The sequence below is a fragment of the Amyelois transitella genome, chromosome 23, assembly GCF_032362555.1.
Source record: "Amyelois transitella isolate CPQ chromosome 23, ilAmyTran1.1, whole genome shotgun sequence".
In the NCBI taxonomy this organism is placed as follows: Eukaryota; Metazoa; Arthropoda; class Insecta; order Lepidoptera; family Pyralidae; genus Amyelois; species Amyelois transitella.
The window spans coordinates 3,290,207-3,309,719 of NC_083526.1; the positions used below are offsets into that span (position 1 = coordinate 3,290,207).

General features: G+C 33.9%; 1 protein-coding gene across 1 annotated transcript in view; it reads right to left on the reverse strand.

The window, feature by feature from the left end:
* Positions 1-1,102: 1,102 nt before the first annotated feature.
* LOC106130701 (homeobox protein Nkx-3.1-like) overlaps positions 1,103-19,513 on the reverse strand; it is a 58,380-nt gene continuing 39,969 nt past the window's right edge. The window contains exon 2 of the mRNA XM_013329602.2: positions 1,103-1,494. Within this exon, the coding sequence (XP_013185056.2) occupies positions 1,103-1,494 (392 nt within the window). The remainder of the gene's footprint in view (positions 1,495-19,513) is intronic.

The following is a 19,513-nucleotide window of genomic DNA, read 5'->3' on the forward strand; positions in this document are numbered from 1 at the left end:
TTTTACAGACGCAAATTAATTATTTTTTTTCAAAAGTGCCGTGAGAAATCATTATCATAAAACATAATACTTAAAATGAAAATCGATGTTTTGTACAAAAACATTTACATACATAAATATCTAAGTTGGTTCTTCATAGGCTGTTTGTTGTTCTGACACTTTATTATGATTTTTTGTATTGCCATTTTGTGTCCCGATAGAGCAAATTGTTTTAAAATACATGGGAGTTTAATACTTATTTTTGAAGATAAATCATATATATGATATTACTTAGTATGCAATGATACGGTCTAACAGACGCCTTGCTCTATAAATTTTGCTCATTCATTAGTAAAATTTGCAATAATTTACAATTAGTAATAACTAATGATAAATACATTTGCCGGTATGATTTAAGATTGTATATTAACATTACAAAACTACATCAACTAAAAGAGATTGTACTAATATTACTATACAGGAGTATGTACAATTTACCGGGTCTTATTACAGGTTCATATTTTATATTTCCATTCATATTGCACTTAAATTTAATTGCTTGGTGATTGTTGTGCACTCGTACTCCAATGATATCTTTAATTGTTAATCATTAATAAAATAAATTTCTAGTTTCATTGATTCTATTGATTTTATTTGAGAACAAACTTTATAGATTGTACAATATCGATAAACATCAAAATTAATAATTATCTACAAAGCCTTCACAATAACACATTACGAGTACGAGTTAAACAAATTAAATCTATTTTCACTGGTTCGACCATTACCAATAATAAAATAACCCGACGAAATAAATAATTTAAAGATAACTCTATAAAATATTAAGTACTTAAATAATAAAATCAACTATCACATTTATCGAACGAAGCTTCTCTTCAATTATTTTGTACAGTAAACTACGCATCTATCGATGTATTTACAGTCATTAAATAGTGATGTACTTTACGATTCTAAAGTGAAGATAAAACGTTAACGTCACTAATGTCCGTTTGAATAGTGTTGCACAGCAGTCTATGTTTATCGATATCGCTAAATCGATTTAGTAATCGAGCACGCGTCGATCATAATTGCCACTGGGAGCGATCGCGCGCGAGGCCTCGTTTCATTTGGACGCATTCACGACAAGATTTGTAGCAGCCTCCTCGCTCGCGCCTATGCTCATAGCTTTCTTCTTCAATATACCCAAATCAGTCACGTTTTCTAGAAAACTCTTGTGCGCAGAAAGTACCTTTGCACTTTCAACGTCTTTCTTCAACTCCTCCATATCCCGCTTCAGTTTTGCTCGTCTGTTTTGGAACCACGTTATGACTTGGGCGTTCGAGAGCCCTAATGAGCTTGCGATTTCGTCTCTGTCGGCTGGAGAGAGATATTTTTGGTAAAGAAACCGTTTCTCTAGTTCAAAGATTTGGTGGTTCGTAAATGCTGTTCTGGATTTTCGCTTCTTCTTCGGCTGTGGCCTGTTGTTGAAGAGGTTCAGGTGATTCGACTGGCCGTCTGTAACAAGAGAGAAATGCAAAGTTAATCATGATACTAACCAATCAATGGGAGTATTGACTTCAAAGTTATAACAGCTTAGCCACTGGTATGGTGTTAAGTTTTCTCAATGTGACGAACTATAGTTACTTAAGCAATAACTTTTTTGACTCAATACAATAGATAAAGTACACTTAAAAATGATCAATTCTAAAAAGAGTTGTTAACTAACAGTCATCTCATCAATGATTATGACAATTTGTGTCTTAATGACATTAATAAAGATTTATCAATCTGATCGCTTTGAATTTTTTTTATCATATACGACTATTCAATGCTTTCAAGTGTCATCACGCTACAGCTCCATCGCAATCTGGTTTCTCCATTTTATAATTATAAACCTATACAGGTTTATAGATAAAGCAAACGCGTTTCCTCGTTATCAGGTACTAAAACATCATTCGAGTCTATGGCACCATAATAAAGAGCCCGCAGCGCTAAAATGTTACTCGGCTGTCGTAAAACATACAATAAAAACACACCCAGGAATCGTTACTTTTTAACGAGCACGCAATCACATACGGGCTGGCTTAAAACATTTTAGAGGCAAAACAATCAGCGCTGTTGTGGGTAGGCGTCAAAACTAAATAAATGAACGCGATAGCACAAGTTATAGTTGCTACAGGTACTTTCCATCAGTCACTTCTCAAGGACACTAAAATGGATTATTAGTATCTTGACCCTAAATCCTGTTTGTAAATGGGTTTGTTACGTTACTATAATTTATCACAAGGCATAGAAATTACCATTTTGTGAGACATGCAAATCTTTACAAAGTGTAACGTTATTTTAGGTTAATAAATAATTAGGGTAACGTATCCTTATTTGTTGTTTTAAGATACCGTAACTACTCGTAAATTAATCGTAAATTTATTAACATACATACATACATATGTTCACGTCTATATCCCTTGCGGGGTAGACAGAGCCAACAGTCTTGAAAGGACTGAATGGCCACGTTCAGCTATTTGGCTTAATGATAGAATTGAGATTCAAATAGTGACAGGTTGCTAGCCCATCGCCTAAAAAATAATCCCAAGTTTGTAAGCCTATCCCTTAGTCGCCTTTTACGACATCCATTGGAAAGAGATGGAGTGGTCCTATTCTTTTTTGTATTGGTGCCGGGAACCACACGGCACCAAATTTATATATTTAAATTTATTAAATTGGATTTATTCTCCTCTTTCTTTATTTTTCCAGTAGTTTCGGAGTACGCAAATATAATTTACTTACAATGAGCCATCGGTGGTTGCGCTTACAAATCCAATTTTCCCTCTAACGCTAATGAACATAACGGAAATGGAGATAGGAATAACAATGGCGTTATCTCTATATCCGGTAGTTCTGCCCTATTTCTAATATCTGCATTTGTTGGTTCAAATTTTGTAACGTGTAATTATTTTTCTAATTTGGAATTTTCACGGTGTGTTTTATCTTTGTTTAGACGGAATGTTCAATTATTTATGCTTCTATTGAATATTTTGCATTATCGTACTTACTTCTTACTTCAAGTTAAAACTTAAAAAAAAACTGAGTATTCACAAGAATAATATCTAGATTAGTAATGGATGCTTGTATGCTTCTTAACAGTCGACATAAGTACATTTTTTAATTAGCCTTTAAGAAGAAAACATTTTATCGAGGTATCTAGATAAATCTTATCTACTTATATACTTAACATGGTGTTAAAATATTTGTTAGGTTTGAGTTTTTTATTTGTCTAATACGAGATTTAAACGAAGAATTTGAGGGGAAGAATTCTACTCTGCCGAAACCCACCCGACACCGTCCTCCATCACAACCTGTGATGGTAGGTTCTTTTTATAAATTTGTAATTTTATACAAAATCGATAGGTAACAGTTTTTATATTTATATTATATAATATAAAATTATTATTTTTTAAAGACTTCAGTTGTAAAATCGTACAAAAAATATGAAAGTTCGTCCTTCAGAGATATTTTAAGATCGCATGGTAAGAGTAGCGGTGAACCGCAAGAATTAATAAAATAACTCTGTCGAATATCAGCCATTAAATTAATACTTCGCATTGTCGGATCATATGAAACCTCAACATTTAACATTAAATTCGTTGACACAGCCCACACCTTTACTGGTACTTGGTGGTCAAATATTAAAAAATATTTTTTCCAAAGAATATATAAGTACCTACGCTTTTAAAAACCTTAAATATTTAATTTGTGTAATGCGATAACGTTTTTACAAAATTTCTCACCAACTTGAAAGGTACAAAAGTATAGATAGCTACAGTCAAATAACACCAACAAATTTGTAAATAAATGGTCTCACATTTATTACACGTCAGATTCCTTTAGGTCACCGTCACAACCAATTTGAGAATTACAAAAGATTGCCAATTCATTTATAAAATACATGTTATACACCGCCGGCATCGAAATGGCACATCAGCTGTATTAATCATGGCCTAATCGCATCCTTAGCGAATGCGAACCTCAATTAGGACTGTATAAAACACCAAAAGTGCCAAAAAAGAGCTCCGACCAAAGACATCGTTAAGCCGACATCGCAAAAAACTCAATCCGACACGGCTTTGCGAGTCAGCCAAAATGCATCCGTGTCAATAAGTTGTTTATCGTTCTTCTACTTAATAATAGCGAAGACCAGTACATCCTCACCAGTATATAAGATTAAGGTTAGTACCATACAGTAAGTACCTTCAGTTGAATCATAGAAATAAGTAGCTGACGTATCCTTAATGTCCTACTGCCTGCAAATTCAACTGAAGGCATAGACAACAGAAAAAGGTTTTTTTTTAAAGTAAAGTAAGCGCCTTTCAACGATAGTAAAAAATACAAAATTATCCATATAAGACAACTTTTACATGGTTCAACCTTGTTAGTAATACGACTTAACCTATGTTAGTACTTCATCACTAATACGGACTTCGTCCTTTTAATAAGGGCCTACATTAAGTACTTATTCTTTTTATTTTTATCAGTCATCTTTCCTCAACCCAGTTCCATGAACTTCTAAATTGATTCAAAGATTGATAACCTCGGATGCACGGAAGATTCGATTTTTTTTGTCAATAAAGCAAAACACATTTGCCAACAACAGTCATTGAATTGTACTAAAGACAAAAACTGATCTCTTAAAAAAGCCTTGCCTTGTTTTTTTTTCGTTAGGGATACCTACCTACCCACATGAATTGTTTGGATACGCACGTATGATTCATGTTAAGCGTAAAATACTGAGAAAAGGCACGATTTTAGCATGTCTAATGACAAATTAATTAAAACGGCAAAGGGACAAAAAACGTGGAGAAACTCAGCAGTTATTAGGTGAACATTTTTTTTTTATTCTTTGAAGGTAGGTACTTTTGCACATAGATAATAAACTCAGTTTTAATTAGATACTCAGGTAATGCATATTTTTAAGAAGTTCTATCTAATAAGAGGTATTTAAAGCAAAATCGCACTTCTTCCTCCTGGTTGTAGTCCCGGTTGCATCCTCACCTTGGTGGAGAGGAGCCCAGGGTATGCCTTTCACCATGGATCCTAGTCAGCGACTCTCTTCTTACCTCCGCAACGTTTGCAGGAAAACCAAAGCCGTATTGGATCAATGGTTACACATCCAGTTGCCTGAATGTGCAGGTTTCTTCACGTTGTTCTCCCTCACCGTAAGAGCATCGGTTAGTATTCAAACTACTTAATGTACATAACTTTGAAAATAGTCAATACAAAACCGATGTGGGATTTGAACCTGTGCCTTTCTGCGCATCACGCATTTTAACCAGGCATATTAAACCATCTACGTTCTTAAAGCAAAATAGCACTGGCTGGTGATAAACCACCACTAACAAGTCGAATCTTAAATTTTTTTGCTTCACCGCACACCCTGTGACGCGAAGGAATCTATCAGAAAAAGCCTTTTCCATAGCGACTATTGTGGCGCGAAAAAAGCGTGGCGAATATTCTCGCGTGTGTTCCATTGATTTTTGAACGATTGATTGATTGAGACAAGGAGGTTAGGACGCGTTTACACGATTGGAATTGATAAAACCTGTTACCTGGTTACGGCCTTTGGTGATTTGATGACTTTCGCCGTTGTGGATTGTTTGGGAATGTAAAATAGAATGAGTGAAGACAAAAAATATTACTAGGGATTCACTTTCGGGGTAAATATGATACGAGTAAGAGCTTACTTAGTTAATATTATTATTTACCTATAACTAATCGACTGTGAACACATTGCTAAATATTTTAATGGCATGTAAAGTATACTTACGAGCTGATTTAGCAAGTAACACCAAGCTATGAAAACAAACTGCAGCTGATACTATAATCAGATTAACTATGAGATAAAAATGTAATTACGATTTTGATCAATGATATCTAACTGAATAAAAATGCAAAGTCCATCCGTATGCAATTATAGAAATGGGCCTTAATAAGTGGGCAGGTATTCTTAAAACTATTTGGATGTGGCTTGCATATTAATGAGTTACTACAAATGACCATAATTTTTCGTTGGTTTTCATACCTCTTTCGTACATGTAGGTTATAAACCTAATTACTTTGTTTTGATATAGGATTAATACATTTTTAAGTGACAACTTTAGAAAAGTGTTCAATAGGTAAATCAAATGGAAATTGTTTTTTTCTCTCATGAAAAGCAAAGTTTCAAGACTGTTACCGCCTCATCCGTGGAAATTTCGGAAAAAAGAAAAGTAGGTATATAATATGCGCAAAAAGAGGATTTCACTGAATCCCCTCGGGAAGACAAATTAAATGTAATGACAAATATTTTTTTCGAGTAACGGAGATGATATGAATCATAATGTAGGTCCTTTTGACGGCACCTACTTAATTACAATAAAAAAGAAAAAAATACAAGAAAACAAGTAATTTTTGAGTAATAGAGGAGATACGAGTCATTTTTTCAGCGCGGCTTTATCAAAACATCGCCGCGACTGAACGGCTGGGTTCCTGCCACGGCCGGTTGACGACCGTCGGGCGACAGTCGGCCCACTTTGTGTCGCCAAATGAGCTGTGCCATTCGGTCCTCTTAATTAGGTACTTACAAGTATCCGGTTAAATAGTGCTTTAATAAACACGATCACGATGAAATATATTGTTGGAATAATATTGGTGGCTTTCAGATGTTTTTGGTGTAAGGTTCAAAAATAGAAGAATGGGTGCGTTTATAAGGAGAACAATGGTAGGTATATATTTTCTAGGTTATAATAGGACTGAGGAATAGGATCACTCCACTTTTTTTCTGCGAATGACATAGGAACAAACTTAAAAACAGAAGTAAGGTAGAAATCTTCAAATTGTTCGTTAAATATTCTAAATAATACTTAGGTATTCGATTTGGAAGTTACGTAGCGAAACTTTTATTTTTATTAAACTAAAAATAAGAATTTATGTAATACAATTTTTTTCAATAAATATAAATAAACAATAAAACTGGTGCGTGTGACTATCCGACAAGAAAAACAAAATACATTTATTCTTATTTCAACCAATCGATTTGACAATCGAGTGATCACAGAATCGAATGAGAATGATTTAGTTGTGGTCATTTCTCGGTATTTGAATCGAAGATATTGGATTATCATTGTAAATAAGTTTTGTCTGGGAAATAAAAATATACTATTATAATTCTTATCTTTTAAAATTCACAAAGATTTTTTCACGATAAATGTTTACCTATACTATACAAAGATACAATACTACGATCAGAAGTAGAAGACTGTAAAAGTCAAAGAAAAAATGCATATTTTTTAAAATTTGGTATTGGCACATTCCAATTTCACTTGTCATTCTTTTAATGTTTTGTACTATTTTAAACGTTTTTATAAAAGTTGGAAAGCCAACCAATAAGAATCGGAATATTTTTTTGTCTATTTATGTCAAACCAACACTCTTGGCATTTGCAAAAAAAGAAACGTCTTTATAGATTTATAGTACCTAAAGAAATACAAGTTTGACATTTATTATAATTTGATTTGAAAGTGTTCTGATTTAATAAAGTGTACCGCTACTGTAACCTAATAAAAACTCTCACGAAATCCAAATGATTCACTTTTTTCAGGTTGTCAATTATAAAAAAAAAATTATAAGTAGTAGATTAGTAAAAGTAAAGTAAAAAAGTATTTATTTCGTCTCCGTAGGCACAGAAAAATTACAAAAAATGTACAAAATATTGGTGGAGACTGGCGTCTGTTAAAGACTCAAGCCTGTGTAACAGTACGCCATGCTCTCACAGCGGTTGAAGAAGAAGTACATACAATTCATAAGTAGAACAATTTTTCAGAAGGTTTACCATTATAAAGGGTGGTTAGTACGAACTTACGAGCTAAATTATATAGTGACGTGTAACATGTAATTTGGAGTGAGGGATAAAAGTTAGTATAAATTGCATAGATCTACAATAATATTTAATATAAAATAAGTCATGTGAATATAAGATACATACCAAGAAAAATAAATAACGAATCAGATAAGAGGATGTAGGAGATTTTCAGTTTCGTCGTAATTAAGGGAAAACAAATAGTTGAGGATAGATTTTTTACAAGAGAACGTAGAAAGTGTTACCAAAGCCAATTTTGAGTGAGCCTTGTTGTATAAAAAGGGTCCGGTAAAACAAGTAAATCTATGTGCAAATTTCGTAAAGAAGAGAGAAGAGGTAGCTACAAGACGGTTGAGTCGGTTCGGGTTATGACGAGTATTGCCGTGCTGTTGAGTAATAACCCGCAAGATGTATAGCTGTCGGACAGTTAATGAAATTTTTATATATTTTTTCATTTTAAAGGTTCCTTTGACATTATATATCTTTTTATTATTTTTATTCCCTTATAGCTTTCTTTTCCTGCGTATGCACTTAGTTCAGAATCTCAGACGCCAACAAAGTTAAGTAATTAAAAAAATTCTCGGTTCCAAAGTCGGTATATCGATGTTTTCAAATATTTTTTTTTCCACCAACAAGCTATTTTGATGCCTTTGAGGATTATGTCTAACCCAGGTTATATATAATTAAACCTACGCCCGCGTAAAACAACAATTCCGCTTATTTATGTTTTTACGCTTTCTTGCCATGCCAAATTTGAAAACTTTAGACCCAACAGTTTGATTTGTGTCCTCTATATTATTAAGAAGATGTCTGAGTCCAGCGTGATACATTTTATGGAGAAAAGCAACAGTCCCATCGATTCCAAAACCGTACTTTTAGATGGACCACTAAACTCTAAAAAATCTAAGGGCCAATCCGTTGAGAAAGACCAACGGGGCGTTACACCGAGGACGTGTTGTGGTAGCACCCAAAATGCTGTGTGAACTATGATGGCCGCCGTGGGAATGTGGTCAAGCTGTAACAGTTATCGAGATTATAGCTATTCCGAAATTATATCTATTATGATTCTATTAACTGGTATACTGGTAGCGAAGAAAAAATACAGTACCCGCGATTGTCGCAATTTTATGTCAATCAGTATAAGGCTTGTAGTCTTTTTTTTGGCGATGTTTAAGCAACCTCTTCTAATCTCAAAATATCAATTTCATCATTAAGACATTAAATAAAAGTGCTCTTTGAGTTTGTGACTATTAGCTCTATATAACCCCTAAGGAATAAAGACGTGATCCGTGTTCATGTGTGTACTATCAGTTGTCCATTCCTTTTACTAAAGCATTCTCATTTATTCTGTCTTCAAAAACAGAATTAATACTTATCGTGAAAAAATCTTTGTGAATTTCAAAAGGTAGGTACTTACATTATAATAATCATTTCAAGGGAGGAAACACGCCCAACAACATAAAAATACAAGTCCTTGTTCATGAATAACACATTTTATAAAATATATAACAAAAAATTGCACATGGTGATGGCCTTTAGCCAACTTTTACAAAAAAAAAAAAAATGTAAAATCTTAATTTAACTAAGCGAAGTAATAAACCCATTTTCAAATTAGTAATTAGCGTGTCCATGGGTGTCATAAGCCTAATTGCTTGTTTTAAACATGACTGCATTATTTGTATTGCACATTACACAATAGCATAGCTTTAATTAAATGTGACGATGTATTATGAGCGATTAATATTGAAACTAATGCTTAGGTATCATAAATAAGGCATTGATAAAGCCGAGGTCTTGCTGATAGTAATTAATAAACAAGCTGTTTCGGGATTCGGAATTTCGGGATAAAAGGTTCTTATTTTTCCGTGTATGAAGTTTCTTCAAAATCCGACTAATCATTTTTGCGTGAAAGAGTAAAAACATTTGTAAGGATGTGTCGACAGATTGTTACAAAATTTCGCATTTATAATGTTAGTAGGCTATCAAAAAGATGATGGACTAGGTGCTTACATTGCTCGTCATGTAGCGAGGAAAAAAATTGTGTGACAGCTGCTTTTTTGCCCGCGCAAATTGCAAATGTCAATATGTCAATCAAAGAAAAAGTTTACCTAAATGGAATTATTATTTAGGTGACAGGCTAGCAACATGGCCTCTATCTGATTTCTTGCATGAGGAGAATTGTGAATAAAGATGAAGCGACTGAAAAATACAGAGATCGTGGCAAGAGGAGAGATTTACATAGTCGCTGGCTGCCCCTCGAAAATATTATTATCCGCTATAAGTTTAACCGAAGCCGAATTCTCTGGGCCCACGCCAGAACGCGCCAATGTCTCATTACGCGCAATTAGTATGGCATAAATTAAAGACATTGTGTCGGTATAATTATTATAGTGAACTATTGTCTATGACTAACATCATAGAGATTGATATATGTTGCACTGTTAATTAAAACTGCCACAGCATAAGTTGCTTTGTAAAAGCTGAGCTGTGATAATGTCAAGCTCATATGATAATAATTATAATTATATAACTACTTATTTAAAAAAAATAGCTGCAAACCGTTCCCGTTGTTTTCGTTTCCGTAAGATATTACTGAAAAAAGGATATTATTTGTTTTACGGTTTACAAATATCATCAAAATTGGTCCAGTAGTTTTAAGTATATATATGAAATTTTATTTTAATGAATATATATTCATTACAAAAAATACTTATATAAACAAAAAAATTTGTCTTTTAAATTGTATTTTACAAGTTTTGTGGATTGCAATAGAAAAAATATCTAACAGATGTCGTACAGTGGGAAATTTTAACCCACGTAAACTAATTTGAAATACATAAAATTATTCCGTTCCACTAATAAAAAAAGACATTAGCGGTAACTTTAAAAGCAGGCGCCAAAATAGTATAATCCAAGGCAGTAAATCAAAGGCGCTTAGCGTGCGCTTACCTTACCATAGACAGCAATGCTTCCAAATTCAAATGGCATTCTAAAATTCTAATTTTGTTTTTCTCATAAAAACGGCCAGTGGCGCAAAAACTACGTTCGGAATACGAATAAAAACGTTGCACGCGTGGAGTACTGGCAGTTAGCGCAGAACCCGTGACTGAGTAACGACCGATGTTATCGTTTATGAGCGCACTCTTTAGGCATAGACAGGCGCTTGGCTTGCTGCCTACAATCTGTATCCCGTATTTGGTCTTCATTAGTTTAGCAATTACATTATTAAAGCAAGAACACTCCTTTTTTTAAATAATTATACTTAAATATAACTGAAACTGCTTCTTTGTCCTTTTACCACAAATGAAAAAATGTATGTTTATGCTCACTAACGTTATCACAATGTTTTACCATCCAATCAGTGCGAGTGTCGTTTACTCTTTGAAGTTGCTGAGCCGATAACTTTTTGTACCTCTTCAAGCCCAAGTAGTCAAAACAAACCATTTGGATACCCTTAACCTGCCACTTGAGTTTATTGCCTCCCTTTATTTTATGTTCTTCTAGCTTGATGCACGCGATTTCGTTCACGTGGAGTCATAGCTTTCAGTTTCATATGATGGAGATACAGGCACCAAAATTAATTAAAGGGTAATGTGGTACCCATAATTAACAGCTTCACAAGAATAATAATTATTTTTAAAATCTATCAAATTGTTTCAGGAATCAATAATATTGAGTGTAGGTTCTCCTATTATTTATTGGAATTTTTAGGCGATGTGCAACCGGTCACTATTTGAATCTCAATTCTATCGTTAAGCCTAACAGCTGAACGTGGTCTATAAGTCTTTCAACACTTCTGTCTCTGTCTACCCCGCAAGGGATATCGACGTGATTATATAAATGAATTAATGAAGATTCAATTTGACTGGGAAGTCTACAAGACTTGTTTTATAATAGATCTATCCACGGTTTTCTCATAAATAAGTACTTACAATAACTTTACTTAGGTAGAGAAGGAGATTTATGCAAAGTTGTAGGTATATGAAACAATGAGTGATCCAGCCAGAATACTCCTACGGAAGACAATAATATAAATTGATCAGGTTTATACAGTACCAACATTCCCCATAAGACTGAAAGGGAAGCCACGGCTACAAGTTAATAGGCAATAAAAATCAACTTGCCGTTTGTCCCCCTCAGAAGTAAATCCTGCATGTTTATCTTCGGCTCACGCAGTGGGTTGTCTGACTACTGTTGGTAAATCGGTTTACGGAGAATTTTATAGCTGGCTATGTTGTCATTGACACCGCGAGGAGTTGAGCAAAATGACGATATCTTATATCGATATATATATTATAATTTGACCATAGATCTAAGAATGTTTGAACGAGATTGCCGCGAGGAGTTGAGCAAAATGCCGGTTTGACCATAGATCTAAGAATGGTTTGAATATTGCGATGAATGTCTACTGTATTTTTTTAATGTTCTTTATTAATTAAAACAAGGACAAAAAATGTTTTTTTTAATTAAAAATAATACAGATGGAAGAAAGCGCTGCATATTTCTAACACTGTGAAAATAAAGAATAGATTTTTAAATGTAAAAGAAGTACTTGTTGATTTACATTCCATCACAAAAAAAAAATACAAGCGAAGATTAGCGACCCATAGGTGTCAAAAGAATTTTTGGAATTAACATAAAGTTAATGGTGCTATAGAGATAAACGTCGGAGATCCAGTTTTATTTTATCTCAATCAGACGGAGGCCGAATTTATAACTTTTCGCAAATAACTAATGAATAATAAACTAAAACTCAAATTAAGCTATAAACAAAAGAAACTCGATCACTTGTGTGGTAGCGTCAACATATAAATCACTGAACGCCAATAATGTGGGCAAAACCCCCGGGGACGAGCCCCACCGCCCCATGGCGGGGAGAAATGTGTTCGACGAAAACACTTCCTTTTGTCACATAATTGTCCAAATTGTTATTAGACAGAATAAAGACATATGACTGTGGGACGCGGGGAAGATTTGTCGACTTCTTGGTTTATTTGGTGGCGAGGGCTGCCAAATTGTGCGTGTGCAATAGTGTGCATTCTACTGAATTACTGATAATATTATGTCTGTGGTGTAGTCTTGTTTCTCAGCGATTTTTAATGTACGTCACAAATAAAAACGTCAGTATTAGTTACAAGCTGTAATTACACTTTTATAAAAAAAAATTGGGCTTTTTTTTTTCTAAAGCTCATCAAAATAGTAGTTCAACTAGTTCCACTATGAATGTTCTAAACTTTCGCTTACGTTCTGTTCTGGAATATGCCACTAATTTGTGGAATATTTTAGACTGCCTCTTCAAACTGATACCTATAAAAGATCGTGACAAAAAGCTGAGTAATTTAGTTAGCAAACGACTTGCTAAAATTGTATTGAAATTGTTATTATCATTTCTAATTTTCTTTTCTCAAATTTGAGTTGCCGTTGGAATAAATAATGTGATGTGTGTGTGACAGCCCTAGCGCTGCGACAAGACGGATATTTATAGATGAGAGATGTCGGTTTAATAGCGTGATTAGCTCGGTAATATTCGGGGATGCCGCTCGGAGTCTGTTTGACTGATTTATGTCGCCACTGAAGCGAGGCGGTTTCCTGTAAACGTTCTTGAAGTGATAGTAAACTTCTTTGTTTCTCGTTTCGTGACAGATGTAAGTTACTTTACTAGTTAATTTAAATTTTTAACTGAATCCAATGCAAAACGTTGCCGTATCAGCGCTTCGACAGTCATCATAGTGTCGTGTGTGGTTGTTTTTGAAACAAATTGCATTTATTTTTGCGTATGAAGTGCCGTTATCTCAAAAATTGGAATATTATATTATTACTAATATTATTCCAATTTCTGTGGCTGTTACGCTTATAAGCGCAGAAGTTTGCTATTCATTTGAAAAAGGCATTCATAGCATAATGCGCTAAAATTAAAGGCAAACAGTTAATTAGATCATAATATAAAATTACACTTTCAGATAGGTGATAATAATGACATTCGGTATCTATGACGAGTTATTTTCTGTATCTATTATATATAATTCAAATTCAAATTCAAAATTTTTATTCATTATTATAGGATATTATTATATCGCTTAATAATTGTCGTATGGTTTAACAACTTGGTTGACGTCAAATAAATTACTTAAAAACTAAGTTTACTGCCGCTTCCAAGGCGTCAGTGCAGAAGAAGCGGTAACAAACTGCACTGCAGCATTTTCATCAACAACGTCAACTTCACAAAATTAAATTATACTTAGAATAGAATGTGGACGGGAGAATACATTGTTCACGGGAGATTTATATATTTATGAGATTTAATATTGAAAAAAGAAAAATATATATATATATATTATGGATTGCCAATTTTAAAAAGATTTATGTACAGAGTGTACTGAAATTTTGATTTAAGTTCAAATTAAACTACAATTAATTACGAGGTTCCTGTGCCAAGCTCGAGCCAGATGTTTTTATCATTAAGGTAATCATCAGTCCTATAATAAGCCTTCCCACAAAGTACTTTCTTTACATACTCTTTGAATTTTCGGTTGGGCATATCAAGAACAGACTCCGGCAACCTATTATAAAATCGTATACAGTTCCCCATAAATGATTTACTGACTTTGCTAAGCCTATGAAACGGCATGACTAATTTATGTTTATTACGTAAATTTCTATCAGTTGTGGCACTAACTTTTTGAAAAAAAGAGGTATTTTTCCTAACATACATTATAAGATCAAAAATGTACTGGGACGCTACTGTAGGTATGTTTATTTTCTTAAAGAGTTGTCTTAACGAGTCTCTTGGTCCTAAGCCGTAAATTGCGCGAACGGCCCTTTTCTGAATTATAAAAATAGTTTGTATATCAGCCGCGCTACCCCATAAAAGTAAACCATAAGATAACAAGCTATGAAAATAGCTAAAATAAACAAGCCTAGCTGTAGCTACATCTGTCAATTGTCGGATCCTCCTAACAGCATAAGCGGCAGAGCTAAGTCTATTGGATAGTTTAGAAATATGAGCACCCCACTGTAGCTTTGCATCAATTATAATTCCTAAAAACTTTGTATTTTCAACAAATTCTAATTTCTGGCCTTCCAGTGTTATGTCAGTATTGGCCTGCCTTACGTTTGGAAGGGTAAATTTAATGCATTGGGTCTTATTAGCATTTAAAAGAAGATTGTTGGTTGAGAACCAGATAGATATGGCCGACAGTATATTATTAACCGAACTTACATTTTCGCTATGGCGATCTAATTTAAATATTAAAGAAGTGTCATCGGCAAACAGCACTATACCCGCCTGTTTTTCCACCATAAAAGGCAGGTCATTGACATATACCAAGAAGAGGAATGGTCCTAAAATTGAGCCCTGAGGAACACCCATTGAGACGCTTGATCCGCTTGACTTTACTCCATTAATATCTACAGTTTGAAGCCTATCAGTCAAATAGGATGCCATTAGTTTAGTTGATTTGTGGTCAAACCCATATTGACGAAGTTTACGCAAAAGTGTCTGATGATCTACGCAATCAAATGCTTTAGAGAGATCGCAAAAGACTCCAACTGAATCCTGTGAACTCTCCCACGCGTCATAGATTTGAGTAACAAGTGCTACTCCCGCATCAGTGGTGGACTTCCCGGCAGTGAACCCATATTGTTGGGAATGGAAAATGTTATTGATTTTAAAATATTGTTGCATTTGATTAAGCATCATCTTCTCAAACACCTTGCTCAAAACTGGCAATATAGAAATAGGTCTATAATTGCCAAGGACTGTTTTCTCCCCTTTTTTGAATAGAGGTATTAATTTGCTACATTTCATTAAATTTGGAAAAATACCCTCATCAATACATTCATTAAATATAAAAGCTAGATCAGATGCAATAATATCTATGATTTGACTTATGATACTAACAGACATACCCCAATGGTCTTCAGACTTTTTCAAATTAAGTTGTTTGAACGCCTTTAATATATTATCAGAGTTAACATATTTAAATTTAAAGACAGATTTGATGGGAGTTGTGTTATTATTAAGTAGGGTTTCAGCGCGCAATGGACAAGAGTCAACGTCAGAAGTTAGCTCCACAGGGATTTTTGCAAAGAAATTATCAAAAGCATTTACTATGTCCTGAGTTTTAGAAATACTTTTGTTACCGGATGATATTTGTTTAATACTGTCTCTATCTTTGATTTTGCCAGATTCTTTATTAATAATGTTCCATGTTTCTTTAATTTTATTTGGTGCGTTGTTTATTTTACTACTTATGTGCAAAGACTTGGCTTGCCTGCAAACTTTTTTAAATAATTTTGAATAATTTTTGACATATTCTACAAAACTGGGGTCAAAATTGTATTGTTTCTGGGCATATAAGTCATATAACTTATTCCTACTCTTGTGAATACCTAATGTAGCCCATTCACTGAACTGTAATCTATTACGAATATTGACTTGTTTCTGCTTGAACCTTTTTGAGTATTCAGCAGAAATCATATCAAATAAATTGTTATAATGTTCATTAGGATTATTTCCAGAATATGTTAAAGTATTTAATTGATTTGCAATGTTTATTTTAAATTTTCTTATGTTTTTGGAAGAAAGAGGTCTACACATAATTTTATCATTATTTAAATTGTTTAAGGACTCTTTCTCAAAGGTAACATATTGACCGGTGTGATCCGAGGGCAATTTGTGAATAATTGATTTCCGTATATAAAGATTATTGCAAAAAAAATTATCCAGACACTTGGCAGATGTAGATGTTATTCGGGTTGGTTCGAAAAAAACATACTCTAAATTATAAGATTTAAACAAATTAATAAATTGTATACTAACGGTTGATTTAACTAAAATGTCAATGTTAAAATCACCACAAATAATTAATTTTTTATTACATTTTGAGGTAACATGTAACACTTGATCCATTATTTTTAAAAATTGTTTAAATTCACTGTTTGGGGGACTGTACACACAAACAATTATATGATGATCTAGCTCGGCACAGGTCACTTCGGCACACCGCTCAACCGAAAGTCTGGTTATGTCTGTTCGCTCTTTACAGCGAAGACCGCATTTGATAAATATCATAGACCCACCTCTAATTGCAGACTTTCTGTTTAAGCAGCTCACAATATTATAATTGTTTAGGCTGAACATCATCTCCCCCTCCATGAGCCAATGCTCAGTCAAACATAAAATGTCCACATTTAATTCTTCTAAAACTAGTTGTACTTCTAATTCTTTGCCGGGAAGACCTTGTATATTTTGATGGATATATTCAAACCAATCAAAAGAAATTTGAAATAACCTATATAAATTGGCGCTATGTTGAACAGGAACAAATTTGTGCTTATATCTCTTAATAGTTTTACGACGTTTTAATGTACTGAAACGTTTAAACTATCACAAATGTTTTGGCGGCTAATAACACTAACAAAAACATGTTTAAGTGAACCAAACAAATCACTGCCACATGGTTCACACTAAAAGCAGAAACAAAACGCCCCACTGACAGAAATATTGGTGACATTGCATTCACATAAAAACCGACGTGAATTTTGGAAACGATCTCGTGAGGACTTTGAACCCTAATTTCTTTCATGTAAAGATAAAATTAGCTGTTCTTAAAATGCATTTTTGATGAATGTATTAGACGAGTAGATGTAGCAACGTTTTCAGTGTTTATTTTTGCATTTTTATCGTTTTTTTTTGTACAGAATTAGCCCGTCATTTCGCACTGTGCTTATAGCTGTCGAAGCGATAGACAAATTGCTTTGTCAATGTGGAACTTCTTATGTGGCCTTTGCTGACAAGATTGGTTTTGGGTGGTATTACATGTGTGGTCTACCAAACTTCCCAAAAAATAATTGTTATTTTTTTTTCTCTTGCGCAATAATTTTCCATAAAAGATTATGCGCATCACCAATAGGTACTTGTTACTAGTTAGTACTTGTGTTGGTAGTTAAGTACTTGTTACTTACTGTTATCAAAAGTTTTCTATCTAGTCATTAATTTCATTAATTCTTTAGGGACTATTCCAACTGTTTTTTAACCTAGGCTTGGTCTTGTAATAGAAAAAAACAAATTGTCGTTATTTCTCTCTCTCTCTCTCTCTCTATTCAGTTAATTTTTTCTTGAAATTATCTTTGAATCCAAATATCGAAATTACAACTTTTGTTCCCGCAATTATTTTCGGACATGCTAACAGTAGAACATTCTCAAACACGTGTCTTTCTATTTGAATCCCCGCCAAATCATACGTGTACGAGCCCCTCATTTGAGCAGTGCGTCTCTAATTGAGACATATTGTGAATCGTCTCGCCGCATTAACTCTGCGCTGCTATGATATCTTGGTAACGCTACTTGTTTATATCCCATGGTCTTTGCTATTTATTGATTAGGGACAATTAAAAAGAAAACTATAATTTTGAATTCGTCACATCTCTTACATTCATCTAGAGATGTTTCATGTCGTGTTGGTTTGGTTTTAAATGAAATTGCATCAAGAATACCCACCTAATCACATTGTACCACTGCATATCTTGAATAAGAAAATACGGTTCCCGCCAAATATGGCGTTTTTACGAAAAAGGGCGGGAATAAACGGTGCGGTGTCAGTGGGCAATTTAAACGTCACCAGCGATTTAGATTTATACTCTGTGTCGATTTATTGCGCCCCCATCTAGTGATGCTCCTGGTTGAACCGAAACAGTGAAATTTATGGTACTAACTTTTTGCTCGCGATTCCGCTCCCATGAGTATTTCTAACTTCGCAAGAAACGTAAGTACCGTTAGTAATGCGAAATTTTAGCATCCAGATAGTAAGTATACTCGTTTGAGATATAATGTTTCACTTCAAATTGATTCCATTTGTCACACAATCTTCCTAAACATTCCAAACAAATAGTACAATTCCGAATGGATGGTTAGTCGAATCATTTGTCAAACTCTTCCGTTAATTCGCTAGTGATGGGACGGCGCAAATAGCTCGTGTCTCGAATCGATTTGCGTCAAAATGTCAATGGTTGTTGATGAATTGATAAAATCAATACTGCCTTAGCAACGACACCAGCCTGTCTAACGAGTTTAAATTTGCCTCTTTGTGAGGTGAGGTTTCGTGCTTTGCAATGAGGAAGGTACCTAGGTACTCTTACAGAAATTGCGCTGTTAGGTATTCTGATTTCTGTGGTTTTAGAGGTCAATGACACGAATACTGATTTTATAGATGTTAATTTATAGGTATCTGTGTAATTATATATGTGTTAGTAGTAATTTTCAACACACTTATTTTTTTTACTTAGGAACAAGAAATGAATAAAACTACTTACTTGATTAATTTAAAGTAAAGATGATTGAAAGGATCTTGGCAAGTGGAAAAAATGGATCATCATCATAGATTTTTGTAAACGAACTAAGGTAACATACATACATACATACATATGTATGTATGTATGTATGTTACCTTAGTTCGTTTACATGTGACCATATGGTCACGTCTATATCCCTTGCGGGGAAGACAGAGCCAATAGTCTTGAAAAGACTGAATGGCCACGTTCAGCTATTTGGCTTAATGATAGAATTGAGATTCATATAATGACAGGTTGCTAGCCCATCGCCTAAAAAAGGATCCCAAGTTTGTAAGCCTTTCCCTTAGTCGC